This window comes from Schistocerca cancellata, chromosome 2 (assembly GCF_023864275.1).
Source record: "Schistocerca cancellata isolate TAMUIC-IGC-003103 chromosome 2, iqSchCanc2.1, whole genome shotgun sequence".
NCBI classification, from domain to species: Eukaryota; Metazoa; Arthropoda; class Insecta; order Orthoptera; family Acrididae; genus Schistocerca; species Schistocerca cancellata.
Genome location: NC_064627.1, coordinates 866,406,067 through 866,429,221, shown reverse-complemented (window position 1 = coordinate 866,429,221; position 23,155 = coordinate 866,406,067). Strand labels below are relative to the sequence as shown.

The following is a 23,155-nucleotide window of genomic DNA, read 5'->3' as shown; positions in this document are numbered from 1 at the left end:
TTATGTAGCCACAACACTCATCACCCTTTAGACGTTTGATCCATTGAATCCAAGACTGCTGCTACGTCTGTGAACCACATTTGCAGAGTACTATTTACATTCTCTTACATTCTTATTTATAATTCTTGCACTGACGGCCCTTTGTACACTCTGGCACCTGGTGTACGGATAATGGTACATTCTATAACTATTTATATCTTAGGGATGCGCCACTCGGTCGGTAAGTGAAAGAACGAAAGTTCCGGAAGGTGGATTATTCTCCGTTGTAGGCAGGATGAAGATGGTGCCCGATCAATATGATCGTGTACTGGTATTTGCTGCGATACTGCTGCATATAATGGAATATATGTTCTGCACTAACGCACCTCTTCTGGGCTGCTGTAAGCTCGTCCAGAGAATTGAGTAACGTGGGATCCAAGCGATTATTCAAGGAAGTCAAGTCCTTACCCGGTAGTACTCAAAGGATTGTCGGACAGATGTAGTGGTGGATATGTTATGTTCAGAGCGGTAACTTCCGTTATTGTTGCAGTAAGTCAGAGAGTCCATCCTGAGATGTTGTACTTTATGCCATTCAGCACATCTCGCTGCCCCCTAATCACAAGCGTTTGTACTCTTTGCCTGTCCCTCCTTGGAGCAGGTGCTGATTTCTATAACTAAACAGTACAACCTTACCGTGGAAGACTGGGCACCCAATAGGTCCGTCTGGGCTTGCAACACGCTGGGAATCCGATTCATCGAACTGGTTGTCATCCATACACAATCAGCCCTCTCCTATTAACCCCCATGGCAACCTAGTGTTATTCAGCACTCCTGTTCCAAGTTTGCCAGTTGGGTTATGCCGGTCTGCCAGGACTCTGATATTTTCCGTTTCCCCCAGAACTGGAATCAGTGTATCGTTTATCTGTCTTACATCGTCGCTGTCGGCTGTTCCCACCACAGTTTTCAGCAATCGAACCCCCGCATCTATCCATCACTGATTCCATCTCCTCTGAGGGTGGGGAATCAAATCCATGGCCTGCTCTAGACATTCCCGAAAATGATCATACGCGACACTGATTAATAGGTATTCCCTCTGTTCATCCACCCTCCAAACCTCATTTCTCAATGGCCAGGCGATTCTATGACACTTTTAACGTCCACCAATGATCCGTCATGACGTATTCTTCCTGCGTGAAAAGTACCCTACCTTCTGGTGCTTCTAGTGATCCTCCCTGCACGGCTCGTACCTCTCTGCAGAGGGACAGCAGCGCCATCAGGGCAACGCTTCTCGTGGCAATGGCGGAGTTCCTGAAGCACGGAAGCCTCAATCACTCTCCTGTGCAAGATCTCAACCATAAGGCAATGTATGGAAAGATAGGGCAGGGGCTATCTGCTCGCAGTTCTGCATTCTCTTCCCTTTTCTACGTCCTACCCCCTTTTTGGGACTGGTTCCAGCAATGGTGATAAAGAGTCTGGTATGCCTTGAAAGGGATGGATGTGCTCAATATGAGTGACCATAGTCCGGGCAGAAACTCGTAGGTTTACATTCACTGGTAAGGTCATTTCACTCTTTTGATATTGACCCTGATAATGTGTGAGGAGTTCCTTTTTCTTACCCTATAGGGTGTACGGGTTCGCTAACATCACATAATGTCTTATATAGCATTCAGTTAATTCCACATTCCGTTGTCTCACACATTCCTGACGTTCAAGGTCCTTCGTACTGGCTTTTTGTACTTGCTTCCCGTAAAGTTCTTGCGAAATTTCTTACCGACTCCTCACTTTTCCCTACTTTAGGCATGACTATCTCAAATGGTGATGACATTTTTCGTCCATCTGCTGTCTCATACGGTGATAGATCCATACTCCTGTGAACCTTAGAAATACATGCAGCGATTTTGTATGGTGACAGGGTATCCCAGTCATTGTGATGGCTCTTTACGTAATGGCTTATATTTTCCCTATTCTCTGATGTACTCGTTCAATTCTCTTTCAGCCGGCCGCTGTGGACGAGCGGTTCCAGGAGCTTCAGTCCAGAACCCTGCTGCTGCTATGGTCGCAGGTTCGAATCCTGCCTCGGTCATGGATGTGTGTGATGTCCTTAGTTAGGTTTAAGTAGTTCTAATTTCTAGGGGACTGATGACCTCAGATGTTAACTCCCATAGTGCTTACAGCCATTTGAACCATTTCAATTCTCATTCGCCTGTAGATGCAATGCAGTCGTCCTTACGAATACGCAATAGATGACAAGTCAGTTTCTACAATCCCGACATAAATTTGGTGTCCTTGATCTGTAATTAACGTCTCTGCAACACTGAATTTCAATGACCAGTTGTTCAACACTGCCCGAGCCACTGTGTCAGCTTGCTGATTTGGTATAGTTACCATTTTCATTTACCACGAAAAATGGTATATTATTGTCAGCTCATAGCCATACCGTGCTGGTGTTGTGCAATACATGGAATACCCTGATGGCCCAATTCAACCTGCTGTGCAAGCAGTTACAGTTCTTCACATATTGTTCCACATCCTGCTTTCGTGTACTCCACATGCCATTCCATGGTTCTCCAGTCCCCACTGCTTGATAACACATGACCATGTGCCTGTCTCAATACTTCATCATGCATTGTGTCTGGAACTACAACACGAGATCTGAGTTCCGTTTTGTTTCGTAACACCCTGCCAAGCGCACTGAACTGTGGCTGCGTTGCAGATAGTTTATAGTTCCCGTCAGCTGCTTGCCTTTCCACTCTGTAATGATGTGAATCACTCTTCGCAACATATAGACATTCCTACTGAGGTCACCTGTACTCCTACAAAAAAGTCGAAATGAGCGTATGGCATCGTTGGCCGGAAGGCCCCTATTTGGGGAAGTTCGGCTGCCAAGTGCAAGTCTTATTTCATTCGACGCCACATTGGGCGACTTGCGCATCGTTGATGAGGATAACACAGCACCCCGTCCCCGAGCGGAGAAAATCTCCAACCCGGCCGGGAATCGAACCCGCTTGCATGGGAGACGAGCACGTTACCACCCAGCTAAGCAAGCGGACTGTACTCCTGCAATTCTCGAAAGACAGATATATGAACTCAAAATCGAATTCACTAAATTACAGTGCCCAATGCGACAATCTACTTGATTGGTCTTTCGACCCCATAAGGCACTTCAGTGCTGCATGATCTGTTATTACCTTAAATTTTCTACCGTACAGATAACATCGGAAGTACGTTACGCCACTCCACTCCATTTACTTATTGATTTAATATACAGTGAAGCTCATGATTACTTGTGTCACATACAAATTCCCTCTCATAATACAGACATACGAATTCCCCCTCACGATACAGAAAAATTAACGCTGGACTAGTGGTCAACAATTCTTTTAATTTCCAAAACGCATCTCCACATTTTGATGTCCACTGGAATTGAATGAGAAGCCGTGCTATTTTTCCGAATTTTGGAACAAACTGTTTATAATAATTCTCTAATCCCAAGAGTAACTGTAACTCCTCTGTGCACTACATTGGGAAATCCTGTATACCCCACACTAATCTAGGGTCCATCTGAACTCCATCACGACTAATCACATGGCCTAAATACTAGACTTTTCTACTTAATGTGAAGTGTGCTGCATGTAACCTCTTAAACGCATTTTTTATGGTACCACATGTTCTTACATATCCCCTAATTATATCATCTGAATACAGGGTGTTTATAAATGAATATTGGGGTTTTAACGCTTTATAATATTTATTACATTAAACTTACAGTTATAAATGATACGTAAAATGAAAGAGCAACTGAAACACTTGTTCAAATGGTGCAAATGGCTCTGAGCACTATGCGACTTAACTTCTAAGGTCATCAGTCGCCTAGAACTTAGAACTAATTAAACCTAACTAACCTAAGAACATCACACACATCCATGCCCGAGGCAGGATTCGAACCTGCGACCGTTGCGGTCGCTCGGCTCCAGACTGTAACGCCCAGAACCGCACGGCCACTCCGGCCGGCTGAAACACTTGTGTTTGGCATCAATGAGCATGCACAGCGCGCAATGTTTCCGCCGCAATCCGCTAGACAGTGATAGTAGCGAAGATGGTGACTTGTGAACAGAAAGCGTTTTGTATTTTGCAGTTTGCAAAGACCGAATCTGTAGTTACTGTGTAACGTGCGTTCCGGCTGAAGTTCGGTTGTGATCCTCCAAGTGATAATAACATACGTAGATGTTATTAGCAATGTGAAGATACCAGCTGCCTTTGTAAAGAGAAGAGACTGTTGAGCGAGAGAGAGAGTCGTTCACTCGTAGCCCAAAGAAATCAGTCTGGGAAGGCTAGTCGTGAATTACAAGTTCCCGTCTCGACTGTTTGGAAAGTTTGAAGAAAAAGCGTACAACTACGTCCTTACCGTTTACAGTTATTACAGGCTCTTAAGCTGGCAGACCATAGATTACGTGCCAACTTCGCAAACGAAATGTTGTTTCGTGACAATGAAAATTTTCTGAATCACGTTGTCTTCAGTGATGAATCGACCTTTCACCTTAGTGGACATGTTAACACTCAGAATGTGGGCATCTGCAGCTCAGAATATCCTCATGAGGTAGTACAAATGCAACGACATTCCCTTAAAGTGACTGTTTTTTGTGCCGTATCCCGGCGGAAAGTTTATGGGTCTTTTTTTTTTTTGGTGAACCTACTGTAACTGGCACTTCTTACCTTGATACACTACACCAATGGCTCAGTTGGAAGAAGATGAGCCAGAGAACTTCGTTTTCCAGCAAGATGGTGTGCCACCTCACTGGCATAGCGAAGTACACGATTGGTTGAACTTCACTGTACCCACGTTCATCCAACCTAACGCAATGCCATTTTTTCCTTTGGGGCTTCATCAAGGATCGTTTGTATGTGCCTCCGCTACCAGCAGACCTCCCTGAATTAAGAAACAGGATTGCAGCAGCTGTTGCTACAATCACTGAAGACAGACTTATCAGTGTTTGGGAAGAACTGGAAGAACTCGGCTATAGACTTGATGTGTGCCGTGTGACAAATGGTGCTTACGTTGAACATTTATTAGGTTCTTAGTAAAACTGTTTGAGTTGCTCTTTCATTTGACATATCATTTATAACTGCAAGTTTAAGACGATAAATAATATAAAGCGTTAAAACCCAGATATTCATTTATAAACACCCTGTATATCATACAATTCCTTGGTTTTAACCTTCGCAAAAATCCTTGTAACAAACGCTGAAATGTAGCTGTCACAGTCTTCATTCCAAATGGCATACATTAATACTGGCAGCATCCTGAAAGTATCGTAAATGCCATTTTCAGTAAGACGTACAGTGCTACTTCTAACTGACGACAACCACTCTTCAGATCCTTGATGGAATAGTAGCTGCAGTCTCCCAAGTTTCAATTTCATTCGATATAGGATAAGTATCCATAATCGTAGACCATTAAAATATCTGTAGTCACATCAAACATGGTAAGCTTTGGTTCCATTTGTAATTTTTTTGTACAGTTATCACTGGTGCTCTCCAAAAACTAGTACTTTCCTCAACAATGCCTCCCCATAACTATTGGTTAATAAACTCCTCCATCACCAATTACAGGTGATGTGGAACATGAAATGATTTATGATGCACAAGTCGTTCATTCCCAGTTGAGAATCTGTGCTGTCTTACTGAGATCACTGCAAAGATCCACTAGGATGGCCAGATCTCCAAATTCTAACAACTCCTGCATTGTTAATTTTTCCATTCCTTCCAAATGTTTTACTTTCTCCTGTAACGCAGTTAAACTGGCGTCTTATTAATCCTCCGTCATCCTATCCACATCATCCTTCTCCAAACCCTCCTAACTGACGATCTACAAATCTTTACACAAGTCCACTTCTTCAATCCTAATGTCATCTGTTCCGGAAGGCACTACCCGCTCACTGTCTATCTTCTGTATGTATACAACGCTCCTGTGTACAAAATACCATACTTAATCCAATTCATGATTGTCTTACAGTGACTGCATCACACATAACATTTTAACAACAAACCAGATCCTGCGCTCGCCCATAGCAGTGTCCCTGTACCTTACGATACTTTATCGCTCAAATCAATCCCTAGTAGCCTTTCTTGCCCTCTAATTGGTTCCCCTTGTACCAAGTATGTACCCACCGTAGCGTTGCACACCCCAGATGGAACAATGTCCATTGAACTTCTACTCTAAGCTGTTCAAAATCAATTTTAGCGTGATGCTCATATGGGAAATCTAAACCCAAGATCGAGCAGTAACCATCGCCTTTGCAATGCAAAATTTCCATTTATCCCTACAAATGTTTTGCACCTATCTGAAAACTGAATATCACCCATCCCAACGAACACATGTCACCACAACTCGCTCCACATAACTTATAGTGCAGTGGGCTTAACTGCCTTTTTCCTTTGAGGTGCCGGCTGGTGTAGCCGAGCGGTTCTAGGCGCTTCAGTCTGGAACCGCGCGACCGCTACGGTCGCAAGTTTGAATCCTGCCTCGGGCACGGATGTGTGTGATGTCCTTAGGTTAGTTAGGTTTAAATAGTTCTAAGTTCTAGGGGACTGATGACCACAGAAGTTAAGTCCCATAGTGCTCAGAGCCATTTGAACCATTTTGAACCTTGTGGGATTTTTCCAATAGCATTTTTTCCTGCTGGTATAGACACAGGCTTTAGAATGAGCAAACCAGTGGTAATGGAGCAGTGAACTACAAATACAAAATGGCGATCTATAAATAAAGCCTCAGCAGCCAGAATATCAACATGCAGAGCAAAAACATTACGAACTTCTGCACCAACCTAGTATGTTTCATTTTACCTTATCCAATTTTGTAAACTTTACCAGTACATTACTTTCATTTTGTTTCATTATATTATAATTTCAACCTATTATTTTCCCAGGTCAATAACATCCGTTATTAATTATTTACTTTTACGCTTTTGTCCCTTAACTACATTATTTTATATTATCATTTCAAAACAAGAAAGATTAAAATTAGTATTAATTCATTAGCTGTAAGACTCGGTGTTAATAAAAATGATATGAAATCAAATGACTGTCAGACTAAGGCCCAATAGAGCGAAACGCTTTCGATTGGCCCACTCAAACCCATCAACAGTGGGAATAAAAAGTATTAAAAGGAGACCAATGAGCACTCTCATGTAGCACCTGGTCAAGATAACGAGTCACGTTGTCGAAAATGGTTCATGAACGACGCTGGTGGCTGGCAGAGTACCCGGCATCTCATGATGTCACATTATTGACATTATCATAAAACTGTACGCGTTACGTTTTTTAAATAATACTTGTCTTATGGTGACCATCATTTTTTAGCGCAGAACTCAAGATTTGCCCTGAAACTACTAGCTGCGCATCCTGTCTTGTTACGCCAAATGACCGTGATTTTCTTATCGCCTGGCAGTCTTATATATCCTGTAAGATATGTGGTCTGAACCCACAGACTATTTGGTTTGATAGACGCCCCTAACAAAATTGCACACGGAAGGAGACTACTCGGTGTAACAAAGCCGACCACTCACGTATACAAGAAGCACATCGTGTATACCACTCGTACTGGAACAGGCTGTCAGTGACCTTATCTCTCTGACATCGCGTCATAAGTAATATATCATTTATCAGGGCAAAGCAGCGTTGGAGGGTAACTCCGTCACTCGGTTGGCGACTTCCTCTACAGTATACGAGCAACAAAGTAACGTTTGGAAATAACTACGCCACTTTGTTGCCAACTTCCTCTGCACTATATGACTCCATTAACCCAAACTATGCCACATACTCCAATCATGACTTAAAGTCAATGATCGACGTAATGTAAAATCCTAACTCTTCCTTCTTAGGCTGAAGCTGTCCATGAAACTCAGTAGTATATTCGCAAGCCCAATAACGATACTTTTATTCATTTATGGCACAAATGAGGTGAAAATTGAAAAAAATTTCGTTTTTAAACTAAACATTTGCAATTTATTTTGCAAAACCTTTGCTTTTGGCACAGTCTGGTTCATGCATTTGATACGTTGTCGTCATTTTACGTAGAATGTTGGTAACTTCACGATTTCATCCGTTGCAAGGAGGAACCGGCTTCTGCATAGATTTCTGCGTACTTTCGAATACAGCTTGCCTGACCGACTCTACCTCGTGTCATGAAACGACTGCAACCACGTCAGACTGTTGTTGTGATATGGCACTTGTTAATTTCGATCTGATACGAAACGCTTGGTAAAGCGCACAGTGTTAGGTATCAGGTCACACTCATCTTCTCGACGGCGAACACAGAAGAAAGTGAACGTTCTCTTTGAAACATGACTTGTAAATGGTAGTTTCTCTAGCCACCACTCCTCACATGCGTCATGTTTCAGTGCCCATTTCAAAAAGCTCGGTAACCTTGTCCCTCTGACATCCTGTCATAAGCAATATGTCATTTATCATAGTAAATTAGTTGTTGGAGAATAGCTCCGTCCCTCCACTGGCAACTTCCTCTACAGTATACGAGCAATAAAGTAATGGTTCAAATGGCTCTGAGCACTATGGGACTTAACTTCTGACGTCATTAGTCCCCTAGAACTTAGAACTACTTAAACCTAACTACCCTAAGAACATCACACACATCCATGCCCGAGGCAGGAATCGAACCTGCGACTGTAGCGGTCGCGCGGTTCCAGACTGTAGCGCCTAGAACCGCTTAGCCACTATGGCCGGCCAATATAGTAATGTTTGGAAATACCCCGCCACGTTTTTGCCAACTTCCTCTCCACTACATGACTCGATTACCTCAAACTAAGTCCCATATAAAAACTCTCTAGGATGAAACAAATAAAAATCATCCTAAATTATTTTAGATTGTTATAGCACTTCAAAGATAAAATTAAGTAAGACCCTAGAAACGTTTTTGAAGGCACAGGCAGAAGAAGTCGTAGCAACTTGTAGGTATATAACTGGCGTCGACTATCCATTTTGAACTACCAACAAGGATTTCGCTATTGGGTTGAGCAGGTGCATAGGATACATTTCTTTTACCATGCCCCTCGCCCCACTGACAGAAATCATGACGAGTATGTTAATAAAGTTCTAACATAATGGAAGATAGGACCAGCAACTTGGTTATGAAATTTTTTATTTATTTCCAATTTCTTCACAGTTGTCATAATCGTCCTTTCTTTGTGGCGACTAGTTTCAGGAGATTTACTACTCATATATACTTTGGAGGACTGTATGATTACGATTACGTCTAAGGTTAGGGTTTGAAAATGGATGTGATGGTCCGAAACTAGTCGCCACAAAGAAATCACTACTCTCGCAACTGTGATGGATACTGAAAAAAATTCATACTACATTTTTCTTTTTCCTCAGGACTGTAGCAGTATTAAACGCTTTCAGTCTGTATGATAGTGATTGGGTGACTTTCAATGACCCATCTCTTGAATGTCTGAGAGTCACTGCTCAGGTAATCTGATTTGTTGTCAAACTAGATTTGAACATACGCTACTGGCCATTAAAATTGCAACACCAAGAAGAAATGCAGATGATAGACGGGTATTCATTGGACAAATGTATTATACTAGAAGTGACATATGATTACATTTTCACGCAATTTGGGTGCATAGATCCTGAGAAATCAGTACCCAGAACAACCACCTCTGGTCGTAATAACGGCCTTGATACGCCTGGGCATTGAGTCAAACAAGAGCTTGGATGGCGTGTACAGTTACAGCTGTCCATGCAGCTTCAACACGATACCACAGTGCATCAAGAGTAGTGACTGGCGTATTGTGACGACCTAGTTGCTCGGCCACCATTGATCAGACGTTTTCAATTGGTGAGAGATCTGGATAATGTGCTGACCAGGGTAGCAGTCGAACATTTTCTGTATCCAGAAAGGCCCGTACAGGACCTGCAACATGCGGTCGTGCATTTTCCTGCTGAAATGTAGGGTTTCGCAGGGATCGAATGAAGGGTAGAGCCAAGGGTCGTAGCATATCTGAAATGTAACGTCCACTGTTCAAAGTGCCGTCAATGCGAACAAGAGATGACCGAGACGTGTAAAACCAATGGCACCCCTTACCATCACGCCGGGTAATACGCCAGTATGGCGATGACGAATACACTCTTCCAATGTGCGTTCACCGCGATGTCGCCAAACACGGATGCGACCATCATGATGCTGTAAACAGAACCTGGATTCATCCGAAAAAATGACGTTTTGCCACTCGTGCACCCAGGTTCGTCACTGAGTACACTATCGCAGGCGCTCCTGTCTGTGATGCAGCGCCAAGGGTAGCCGAGCCGTGGTCTCCGAGCTGATAGTCCATGCTGCTGTAAACGTCGTCGAACTGTTCGTGCAGATGGTTGTTGTCTTGCAAACGTCCCCATCTGTTGACTCAGGGATCGAGACGTGGCTGCACGATCCGTTACAGCCATGCAGATAAGATGTCTGTCATCTCGACTGCTAGTGATACGAGACTGCTGGGATCCAGCACGGCGTTCCGTTTTACCCTCCTGAACCCACCGATTCCATATTCTGCTAACAGTCATTGGATCTCGACCAACGCGAGCAGCAATGTCGCGATACGATAAACCGCAATCGCGATAGGCTACAATCTGACCTTTATAAAAGTCGGAAACGTGATCCATTTCTCCTCCTTACACGAGGCATCACAACAACGTTTCATCAGGCAACGCCAGTCAACTGCTATTTGTGTATGAGAAATCGGTTGGAAACTTTCCTCATGTCAGTACGTTGTAGGTGTCGCCAGCGGCGCCAACCTTGTGTGAATGCTCTGAAAAGCTAATCATTTGCTTATCCCAGCATCTTCTTCCTGTCGGTTAAATTTCGCGTCTGTAGCACGTCATCTTCGTGGTGTAGCAATTTTAATGGCCAGTAGTGTACTAACGCCTTAATGCTTAACAGTGGTTGTTATGGATGACATACAGATGGTTATAATTATTGCTTATTCACACTGTTCCACAATTTCTCCTTGTGTATTTTGTGTCAACTAACAGACAACTGTCTTGCGCTAATCAAGCGTTACCAGAAGGGGCCTTTGTCTCGGCAGGGCATGACGAACGAGTGGCGCAGCGCGGAGGAGCTGAGGAAGTCGAAGCACAACGGCCACCGCGAGAAAGAGAACAGCTGCCACCGGCGCCGACACCTGCTGCACGACTGCGAGCCCAAGTGCAACATCCAGAAAGGTGAGCAAGTGCGACACGGAGACAAGTGAGCAACTCCGAACAAATCTTATACGCGAAATGTATTCGTAGTTGCGAATACTAACAACAATTAACTGTAAAAGAGAATGGCGGCAATGAAAATTTGTACCATAGCAGGTCTCAAACCCCAATTTCCCTCTTTACGCGTGTTGTCGCCTGTACCGTTTGGCTATCCGTGCACGACCCACGGCTAGACACAAACTTCCATATGTCATCCATCGTTCCTGCGTCGCAACCTCTACTCGTACACACATTACCTGATTGAAGTACCAAACGTGCTCCACTGTACAGGAGCTACATCGTGTATGTACGAGTACAGGTTGTGACGAGAGATAAAGGCGACCGCTCGCGTAAAGCGGAAAATACAGGTTCGAGACCTAGTCTGGCATAAATTTTCATTGTCTTCATTCCTTTATAGAACTACAGTCATGTTCATAAATTAAGGATAATTGCAGAATGTGGTGCCACACAACGTTGCACTACACAAAACTGGCGCTAATAGCATAGATCTGTAAGTCCACGGTATTGGTGATAAGTTGAGAAAACCGTCCCGAAACATATGCGCTACAAAAAGCCATTGCTTACTGCGCATGTTCCCCGACGTCAGCAAGGGATATGATCACCATGCACACGTATACAGGCCGCACAACGAGTTGGCATACCCTGGATCACGTGATCGAGCAGCTTCCCATTCGTGCACCGGTGCCTGTCGGAGTTCCTGAAGTGTCATAGGGGTTTGAAGACGTGCAGCGACACGTCGACCGAGAGCTTCCTCGACGTACTTGATGGGGCTTAGGTCTGCAGAACAAGCAGGCCACTCCATTCGCCTGATATCTTCTGCTTCAAGGTACTCCTCCACGATGGCAGTTCGGTGGGGCCGTACGTTATCATCCATCAGGAGGAAGGTGGGATCCACTGCACCACTTAAAAGGCGGATATGCTAGTGCAAAATGACATCCCGATGCATCTGACGTGTTACAGTTCCTCTGCCAGGCATGCAGAGGTGTACGTGCACCAATCATTATCCCACCCCACACCATCAAACCACGACCTCCATACAGGTCCCTTTCAAGGACATTAAGAAGTTGGTATCTGGTTCCTGGTTCACACCAGATGAAAACCCGGCGAGAATCACTGTTCAGACTATACCTGGACTCGTCCGTCAACATAACCTGGGGCCACTGTTCCAATGACCATGTACCGTGTTCTTGACACCAAGCTTTACGGGCTCTCCTCTGACAAGGGGTCAGTGGAATGCACCTTGCAGGTCTCTGGGCGAATAAACCATGTCTGGTCAGTCGTCTGTAGACTGTGTGTCTGGAGACAACTGTTGCGTGGCTGCAGTAACGTCCCGAGCAAGGCTACCTGCAGTACTCCGTAGCCGTCTGCGGGCACTGATGGTGGCATATCTGTCTTCTTGTCGTGTTGTATATTGTTGACGTCCCGTACTGTAGCGCCTGGACACGTTTCCTGTCTGCTGGAATCGTTGCCATAATCTTGAGATCACACTTTGTGGCGCACGGAGAGCCCGTGCTACGACATCCTGTGTTTGACCAGCCTCCAGTCGCTCTAGTATTCTACCCCTCATAACGTCATCAATATGTGTTCTTTGAACCATTTTCAACACACCGTCACAATTAGCACGTCTGAAAACGTCTGCACACTTACTGGTTGCACCGTACTCTGACATGCACCAACAGACCTCTGAGTATGTGGACTGCTGCCAGCACCACCGTGGGACAAGCGCAGGTCAAATGCGCCGCATGGTCATACCCAGACGTGATTAACGGCCCACCAGAGCGTTGTTACACCACGTATCAGAATTATCCTTAATTTATGAGCATGAGTGTAATAGTTCTGCATTTCGCAACTGAGAGTACATTTCACGTATTTTATAGCGAGAGTAGTCGCGGTAGTGCCTGTTCCTTGCATCTTTCTTCTTTACAAACAGGCACTGCAACATCGTAATACCATTAAATATTAAGGCTCCTAGAACCAGAAATGCTGGCGGACCTAGGCTAGTGTGGCTGCATTGGTCTCATACTAAAATCTTATTCATTCCATCAACTGAGCTGCAGTTTTAACGTGCATTACATTACGTTTATCCGACGAAACACGTGACACGGAACTCAAGTGACGAAGCAAAATGGGGCTCAAAGGGAGTAAAGAATTACGTTAGTGATACCAGAAAGGGAGCGTCCAGCTGATGTATCCTAGAGATGTTGCAGAGCACCGCCGACCGCGGCCTGTTGCAGAGAGCAAGATGCTGTCGCAGCCGCCCATCATCACGCACACGGCGGCGACGCCCCAGGACTCGCCCAACACGACGATGGACCCGGGCATGCGCGACTGCCGTCTGGCGCCGGTGCTCGCCCTGCACGGCTCCTCCATGTCGCTCGAGTCCATCGATCGCTCTCTGGTGAGTACCACTTATTTTCTCTCTGAAGCAGCAGATTTAACTACGCAGCAGGTAATACACTACCGGCCTTTAAAATTGCTACACCAAGATGACGCGTTGCAGTCGCGAAATTTAACCGACAGGAAAAACATGCTGTGATATGCAAATGATTAGCTTTTCAGAGAATTCACACAAGGTTGGCGCCGGTGGCGACACCTACAACGTGTTGACATGAGGAAAGTTTCCAACCGATTTCTCATACGCAAATAGCAGTTGACCGGCCTTGCCTGTTGAAACGTTTTTGTGGTGCCTCGTGTAAGGAGGAGAAATGCGTACCATCACGTTTCCGACTTTGATAAATATCGGATTTAGCCTATTGCGATTGCGGTTTATCGTAACGCGACATTGCTGCTCGCGTTGGTCGAGATCTAATGACTGTTAGCAGAATATGGAATCGGTGGGTTCAGGAGGGTAATACGGAACTCCGTGCTGGATCCCAACGGCCTCGTATCACTAGCAGTCGAGATGACAGGCATCTTATCCGCATGGCTGTAACGGATCGTGCAGCCACGTCTCGATCCCTCAGTCAACAGATAGGGACGTTTGCAAGACAACAACTGAAGTGTTGGCAGAAGAGCCAACACTGTGTTGCTATAGGAGGCCGAAATGCACGCGTTTAATTACACGCTGACTGGCGTGAGGTCTGGAACAGTTAAGGGAATTAATAGTAGCAAATAAAGTACGTAGTTGTTATAATACTTAACTTTAATCCACAATTGGTGAACATCGCTCTTGACAGTACATGCTATAATCTCAATATCAAATGCTATGGCGCCTTGAAGGGCGTAGCAAATGACGTAGCTGAAGGCTATGCTAACTATCGTCTCGGCAAATGAGAGCGTAGTTGTCAGTGATCCATCTCTGACTTAGTCGGCTATACAACTGGGGCGAGGGCTAGGACGTCGCTCTAGAACTGCCGTGTGGCGGCGCTCGGTCTGCCATCACTGACAGTGGCGACACGCGGATCCGTCGTATACTAGCGGACCGCGGCCGATTTAAAAGCTACCACCTAGCAAGTGTGGTGTCTGGCGGTGACACCACAACAACCATCTGCACGAACAGTTCTACGACGTTTGCAGCAGCATGGACTATCAGCTCGGAGACCATGGCTGCGGTTATCCTTGACGCTGCATCACACACAGGAACGCCTGCGATGGTGTACTCAACGACACTGGGTGCACGAATGGCAAAACGTCATTTTTTCGGATGAAACCAGGTTCTGTTTACAGCATCATGATGGTCGCATCAGTGTTTGGCGACATCGCGGTGAACGCACATTGGAAGCGTGTATTCGTCATCGCCATACTACCGTATCACCCGGCGTGTGGTATGGGGTGCCATTGGTTACACGTGTCGGTCACATCTTGTTCGCATTGACGGCACTTTGAACAGTGGACGTTACGTTTCAGATGTGTTACGACCCGTTGCTCTACCCTTCATTCGATCCCTGCGAAACCCTACATTTCAGCAGGATAATGCACGACCGCATGTAGCCGGTCCTGTACGGGCCTTCTCGATAGAGAAAATGTTTGACTGCTGCCTTGGCAGCACATTCTCCAGATCTCTCATCAATTGAAAACGTCTGGTCAATGGTGGCCGAGCAACTGGCTCGTCACAATACGCCAGTCACTACTCTTTAAGAACTGTGGTATCGTGTTGAAGCTGCATGGGCAGCTGTACCTGTACACGCCATCCAAGCTCTTGTTTGACTCAATGCCCAGGCGTATCAAGGCCGTTATTACGTCCAGAGGTGGTTGTTCTGGGTACTGATTTCTCAGGATCTATGCACCCAAATTGCGTGAAAATATAATTACATGTCAGTTCTAGTATAATATATTTGTCCAATGAATACCCTTTTATCATCTGCATTTCTTCTTGTTGTTTCTATTTTAATGGCCAGTAGCGTAAAATGAGCAACCGACGTGTTGGACGAACTGGTTCTGTACATTTGTTCTTGTCCAGTTCACGCTTAACAGCTTTTCTGGAAACATCTTCCACTCGATCAGAAAACTTTAACTGTCATATACAGAGCCAGGCTGGTGGGGACGTAGAGCATTTAGCAGATCAGATGTTCAATCAACCTGTATCTGAAAGTATCCAATTTTCGCACTAGTGCTTTGTATGTCACTCCACACAAATACATACTCATTTCATAGCTGTCTATTCGTGACAAACCAGGCAGTATTATTCTGGAAGCCAATTCTCATTCATTCATTGAAATTTCCTGCTTTTATCTGATCGAAATAAATTATAACTTCAGTCCCCTGGGCCTCCCTTCTGTCTATTTTAGCTACAGAGCTTGAGATATCCTTAAGGACTGAATGCGCTGGTGTCTCCTTGCCTTCCCCAGGCCCTTGCCATTGATCCTCAGTGAGATTCATCCGCCTTCTGGTTCAGTTTCCCTAACCCAAGACAATAGATTGCACTGACTCCCTCATGATAGCCATAGACGGCTTTTATCGGCAGCCATTCGATCCTCGCTTACGTTCGCCACCTATGGCGGTCGAACCTTCACCATGATGAGAAGTAAGATGGAAGTATCACTTCATTGGAGTAGAACTAATGAAATTTCCCAATTCTTCTTTCCACTGAGACATTGATTAACATGACAGAGGAAAGAAAAACTAAATTAATTAAACATAACAGATTTCTTGTGAAGAAATTACCTAAAAAAATCAAGGGGCAGGTTCTGCACATGCATATTACAAAGTGTCATCAACGGAATGAACTGCAGCAACTACAACCAAATCGTACAGATGGCGAGAGACAGGATCGCTACATCAACAAGACATTGCCTTTACTGTCTGATGATCCCCGGCCCGACCAAGGTTTTCACTAGGTTTCTCGTAGATGTAAGACAAGTGCAGTAATTTGTAATCCGCCCCCGATTTATTCCCAATTGCGAACACATACACCTACTTCTGATTTTCGTTTGGGCCGACGTACAGTTTTATTCACCATGGTTCCACTCCCTAATTTCAAAAGATTTCTCTCGATTGGATGTCAAATGCCAGAACAGGTAATCCTCTCCCATTTATTCGCAGTTGGGAAACACCCTACAACACTACCAGACCTCCTGATATTTGGTTGAATAGGGCTAAGGCTCAATAATTGAATTGGCAGATTCTTAAACAGCTCACTATAACCCATCGAGTACAGAATGGAAAAAAATGACAATATGCACAGGCTCTTTTGTACTTTACGTCATAAAATACGAACGCATATCTTGTTTCCCATCTACCAGGAGAGGGCGAGTGCACGGTTGCAGAGGAGAAGGGGGAGTAATGAAGTGCACAGAAGTACAAGTAATTTTACACTTTCCGATCTACGATGTATTTGATGAACGGAATAATATATCTGTTTAAAATATAGTCCTAAAACACAATTGATTTTGATTAGAAGATGCAGGATTCTGCTGTTACTGCAGCTGATCATAAGACTAACACTTCTATACTGATGAGACTGAAAAGCAACAGTATGAATTAACTGAAGGGAAGGCTAGAAAAACGAGAATTACTGCGTACTACAAGAAGGCGGCATTAGTTCGGAGATAACAGACAACTTTCAGCACGAGACATTTCTAAAGCGCAATGACAAGGCGGAGGCTCCCCTGGATGAATGTAAAGCCCTCGAACAGCAACACTTGTACGAATACTGCAGCAAAAATGTGTAGGCTCACATAGTTTTCATAAAGAAATTACGGTTAGCAGAGTATGTCATGCCAAGCTATTTATAGTTAGACGACAAAAGTTTCAATCGATGATCACGTAGCGATTATGCACGTTGTGCAAGCCAAGCAACAATGATTACCATAGAGCCACGTATGAAAAGTGTTGAAGACTAAATTTGAGAAGAAAGAAGCGGTATCAGGTGTTTTACAGACATTGCTATCGGCTGTTCACGCCCCCTGGCAGGAAGTAATTCGTGATTCATCATCATTGGTCTCAGACAAAGAGCTCGTCAGTTTATTTACTCATTCATCCTTTGATCCTGTTTAGATACGTAAGTGTATATTTACAATAAACGGTTGCAGCATAAATTACAATTTGAGGACTTATATTATTTTACAGTTGATTTACGTATGTAAAAACAATAATCTAAAAACCATCGCCAGCGAAAAGACCTTCTGCTGCCATAGCGATCCAATCATTGAGTTCCGAAATGACAACTGTACTGTTCACTGTATACAAGCATGAAAGACGAACTGAAAATGCTTCCTCTGATCCAAATTTACCGTGCCAACAAAACAAATGAGACCATGTGAAATTTCCAGTGGAATATCCTCAAACATCCTCTACGTACAACACGCTTTGTTTCACGCAAACTTTATTTACTTTATCTTCTTTAACATAATTGTACATGCAAACGTTTTCTTGAAGATGAAGCTACAGAAAGAAGAGACTTTAGCCAAACTCGACGGTCGCCAAAAGAATTGTTGGCTACTACTTCCGAGCATTTTTCAAACGATGCTTCAAGTGCTTCATAGGGCAGGGAGAGCAGTGTGTTGAAAAAGAGCATTATTTTTCTAGATTATTTTCTTTTTGTGTAATTTTCATGACAAACTGCCTATATGCTTCCGTCTCGGGTTCTTCGGGCGACGTTCGTCTGATGATTTCACTGACGTTTCGCCAGCACGAGTGGCTGGCATTGTCAAAGCTTCACCCTCCATTGCTGAACTGGAGCCGAGCTCGCGGCCGCAGACTATATACTCTATGTATCTGGCGCGCAAACGTCCGAGGGCTTCTCCGCGGTCATTTCCGGTACGGTTTTCTGCGACGGTCGTTCGCTGCAGCACGGGAAGCCTCGATCCGTTTACCTAAAGGCTTTCTTAGTTCTTGTTGAAGCTATTCCCGTGTTTCTTTTATTTCTATAGCTTCTCTGAACAAGCGGGTGTGATAGTGCTTCTCTACTGCCAGAACTTCCGTGTCGGCGAATTTTATTACGTGGTCGGTCTCATTCAGTTCGTGCTCAACAACTGGTTCAAATGGCTCTGAGCACTATGGGACTAAACATCTGAGGCCATCAGTCCCCTAGGACTTAGAACTACTTAAACCTAACTAACCTAAGGACATCACACACATCCATGCCCGAGGCAGGATTCGAACCTGCGACCGTAGCGGTCGTGCGGTTCCAGAATGAAGCGCCTAGAACCGCACGGCCACACGGGCCGGCAGTGCGTGCTCCGCCACGGTCGATTTCTCCATCTGCCCCAAGCTGCAATGTCGCTTATGTTCTTTGATCCTGGTGTTGATTGATGGTCCAGTTATTCCGACATAAACTTTTCTGCATGTGCATGGTACGTGGTATATTCCCAACATTGCAGGTGGGTCCGTATCTCCTCTGCCGATCTAAGACATTCTTTGATCTTCCTTGTCGGTTTGAAAATCGCCTTTACGCCGTGTTTGTGCAATATACGGCTTATTCTGCCCGTCACTCTGGGAATGTATGGCAAAAGGCCGTACCCGAAATTTCTTTTTTTGCTTTGTTACTTCGCCAAGTGCTTCGCTCTGTTATACTTCTAATATAATTTGTGTAGTACCCATTGCTCCTCAGAACACTTTCCAGGTGTTGCATTTCGCGTCTGAGGTGCTGCGGCACAAGTATTCGACCTGCTCGCGTTATGAGCGTATTAATCATGCCTCTTTTCTGGCTCGGCGGGTGGTTTGATAGTTTGTGCAGGTATAGGTATGTGTGTGTCGGTTTTCGATACACGGTGTGTCCCATGGAAAATTTACTATGTAAGTATAAAAGGACAAAAAACTACCCTTTCTATATGTGCTGGTCACAAGCGATGGTGTTAAACTGCGACACATGGCAGAGGAGAAAAGGGACTCACCTGCAATGTCGGGAATGTACCGCATACCATGCACATGAGGAAAAGTTTATGTCGGAATAACTGGACCATCAATCAATACCAGGATCAAAGAATATAAGTGACTTGCAGGTTTGGGCAGGTGGAGAAATCGGCCGTGGCAGAGCACGCACTGAGTGAGACCGACCACGTAATAAAATTCGCCGACACGGAAGTTCTGGTTCTAGAGAAGCACTATTACACCCGCTTGTTCAGAGAAGATATAGAAATACAAAAACACGGGAATAGCTTCAACAAGAACGAAGAAAGCCTTAAGGTAAAAGGATCGTGGCTTCCCGTGCTGCAGCGAACGGCCGTCGCAGGTAGCAACAGAAAACCGTACCGGAAATGACAGCGGAGAAGCCCTCGGACGTTGGCGCGCCAGATACATAATACAGAAATGGAGGGTGAAGCTTTGACAATGCCAGCCACTCGTGCTAGCGAAACGCCAGTAAAATCATCAGATGAACGTCGGCCGAAGAACCCGAGACAGAAGACAATGGGCAGTTTGTCAACAAGTGGCCACGAAAAGCTTAACAGTTTTGTATTTTGTTAATGATTCAACTCCACCAACAGCTACATCTGCACCCTGCGAAACCCAGTGAATTTCGTGGCTAAGGACACTTTATTTATTAACAATTCTTCTCCTTCCATTTAAGGATGCAGCCTGGGAAGAATGACTGCTTGTACGCCTTCGTACGAACTATTATTTGCTTAATTCCATCTGCACAGCCTCTTTGGAGGAGTTACGTAGGGGGCTCACGAACAGTTCTTGTCCTGAAAGACTTTTCTTGAAGTTTACTAAGCAAATTCATACAAAATTTACACTGTCATTCGTCGTTTTAACCCAAAATGTCTATTGTTTTCCTTGCCAGTCAACTATGCATGTGATCACATGCATCGCTTCGTTATACAAATTCAATTACCATAGTTAGTTGGCACATCTAAATTTTGGTTTCTTCTGGGATGAACAACAGATGTGTCCGAATGTTTTTGCGATGCATGCAAAACTAGCGTGATGACAATGAAACAGAAGTCAGTCTTGAACCATCACATCAAGAATTTCTACATATTTCATAATTCCACAACCATCCGTTAAACTCCAACTTTCACCCCTTTTCGACGACTTTCCGTCAGCCTTTTGGATGAACACGTCAGAATATCCTTTATCCTTCTCGTCGTCAGTGCTTTCACCGACTCTACATGGCAAACCCAAAGCTAGTTTGGATTCCATTGATACCTCTTCTCTGAAATGAGTAGTATGTTGTGTTAGATAACAACTGATTAGCCATTTTTTATTCCACCGGCTTACGTGGACAAGCCTCTTAGTAAAATGAGTTGTCATTATAATTAAACGACTAGGCAACTTCTTTGAGGAGCTCCTCCGAATTCTAGCGGTGAGATGACACACTCACTCAATCCAACAGTCCCATTATAGACATTGCTACCATAATAGAAAAATCGAAAATAATTAAGCATGATACTCCAACGAGAATTGAAATCTATATTGCACCCATGAATGTTTTCTATGAAAAGTGAGTACTGGGAGTTATTTAATTGCATTTTACTCAAATAATTTAATAATAAACGTTTTAATGAATTCTGTTTCCAGTTCGTGGTAGAACTATTTCGTATTTAAAGGTGAAGAGAAATCAGATTGTTTTGTTCCGCTAATATCTATTTATTGCAGACTAGTTTTCAGCTTATTAGATCATCATCAGGTCATAACAGACTAGTGTCCCAAAAAACACTAGTGTGCAAAAACCCAAAGCCAACTCATTTAATGTTTGTACTTAAATTAGTCTCCATTACGTTGGTCATAATTTAAATTGTAATTCATCCACTATTATTAGAAAATGCTCTAATTATCGTAATATATTTCATACATAAGACGAGTGATGATTACTCGATTTGACATATTCTGACTAATGTCATGACCAGTGAGTCTGTATGTTAGTAAAAACTTTCGTTTCCAAGGTTTTGTACCTTGCACACTAGTTTCTTCGGTGAATGTTAGTCAGTAGCTACCTGGTAAAGGTGCAATGACTTGAAAATCGGTTGTAAGAAATAAATAGTGGACCAAAACTCAATTCGTTCGTCTTTCTCCCTTTAATAAACATCTGCATACTGTTAATCAGTTTCTGATGTTCATTTTCGATTTATGTGCAACATTCACACAACTGAAATCCTACATTAGCTTAAAGTTGATCAAATGTTTATAACAGCTTTACCTTCTACTAATCATGTGTAGCTGTGGAACCCTCCTGAAATACAGAACGCACATTTCAAATATTTGTTTAACGGTTTTTTAGACAAATCGACTGCAATACTATTGAGGAAAAATAAAGCGAGAGATGTAATGTATAAAACAAGACAGAAACAAAGAGATATTAGCAAAACACAAAAGAGAGATGGAAAATAGAAGGTGCGTAATTCCATTTTGAGAAAATATATGAGAGAATTAGATTTAAATTAATTTATAATGTCACGTTGTGTTTTGTGATTGATTGAATTGTGGGTCGTTTTATGCTTGTACAACAAGTTATGCACTTAAGAAAACCAAGAACGGAGCCACTGTTTAATCTCACTACAAACAGTTTTACATCAATTGATTGCATAAGTTTTAGTTGCAACACAGATATGTGCAGGTGCTCCCATTACAGAAGATCTATTTATCCCTTTTTTATTTCAGATCTAAGGCTCTCACAAAATAAAATAACATTTACTGATGTTGACTTATATGACAGAACAAAATCGTGTGCGGGACCAATACTCGAAGTAGTATCGGCTTTTCCAAAGCGAAAGAACTCAGCCACTCCAGAAGGAATTATTGGACAGTTTTGAGAACCGCAGTAACTGAAAATCTTACAGTAAGTTAGTATTCCTGTCTGCGCCAAATTTACTCGGATAAGCAATTATTGCAGGTATCTTTCTATTTCTTAAAAAATTTGCCACTTGTGTAATTTACTCAACTCGAGGTAGACTCAGATACTTACCCTCCCTCTCGTCTGTCTATCGTCCTCTCTTTCTCTCTCACGCACACTCTTCTCTCTCTCTCTCTCTCTCTCTCTCTCTCTCACTCTCTGTCTATCTCTATCTCTATCTCTCTCTCTCTCTCTCTCTCTCTCTCTCTCTCTCTCCTCTCAGGGCAAGCGCGGTTCAACTTGGAGTGACCACTACTCAACACTGACGTGTTTACTTTGTTGGCAGACATCCGAGCAAAGTGTGCCTGGCCTGCTGAAGCCACCCAACACCAAATTCAGCGGCAACGGCGCCAGCGGTCCCGGCGGCAGCAGCTACAACAACCACGGCAACAACCACAACAACAACGGCCACCAGCTGCATCAGGGCCGGCGCGTCAGCTTGGTGGCCATTGTCAGCTCCCGGCGGGAATCAACGGCTTCCAGGTGAGCGAAAGAGTAAACTCCAGGAAGATTAAATGTCGCGATAAGCTAAGAATTCTGCTTAAGAGCACCACACTGCATATTCGTAATCACTGTCATTATTGTTATTCTCATGGCCTGTCTCGATTAGCACGCTAATCGTCTTCGTTTGGTGGATTCGTAATAACATGAATGCAAATTTCGTATTGGTGTAGCTATATCAAACAGCGTTTGGAT

At 44.0% G+C, this 23,155-nt stretch overlaps 1 protein-coding gene across 1 annotated transcript in view; it reads left to right on the top strand.

Moving 5' to 3' along the window:
- LOC126159435 (voltage-dependent T-type calcium channel subunit alpha-1G-like) overlaps nt 1–23,155 on the top strand; it is a 633,155-nt gene that overhangs the window by 406,994 nt on the left and 203,006 nt on the right. Inside the window, exons 17-19 of the mRNA XM_049916549.1 lie at nt 11,073–11,208; nt 13,482–13,645; nt 22,746–22,942. Coding sequence (XP_049772506.1) covers nt 11,073–11,208; nt 13,482–13,645; nt 22,746–22,942 — 497 coding nt within the window. The remainder of the gene's footprint in view (nt 1–11,072; nt 11,209–13,481; nt 13,646–22,745; nt 22,943–23,155) is intronic.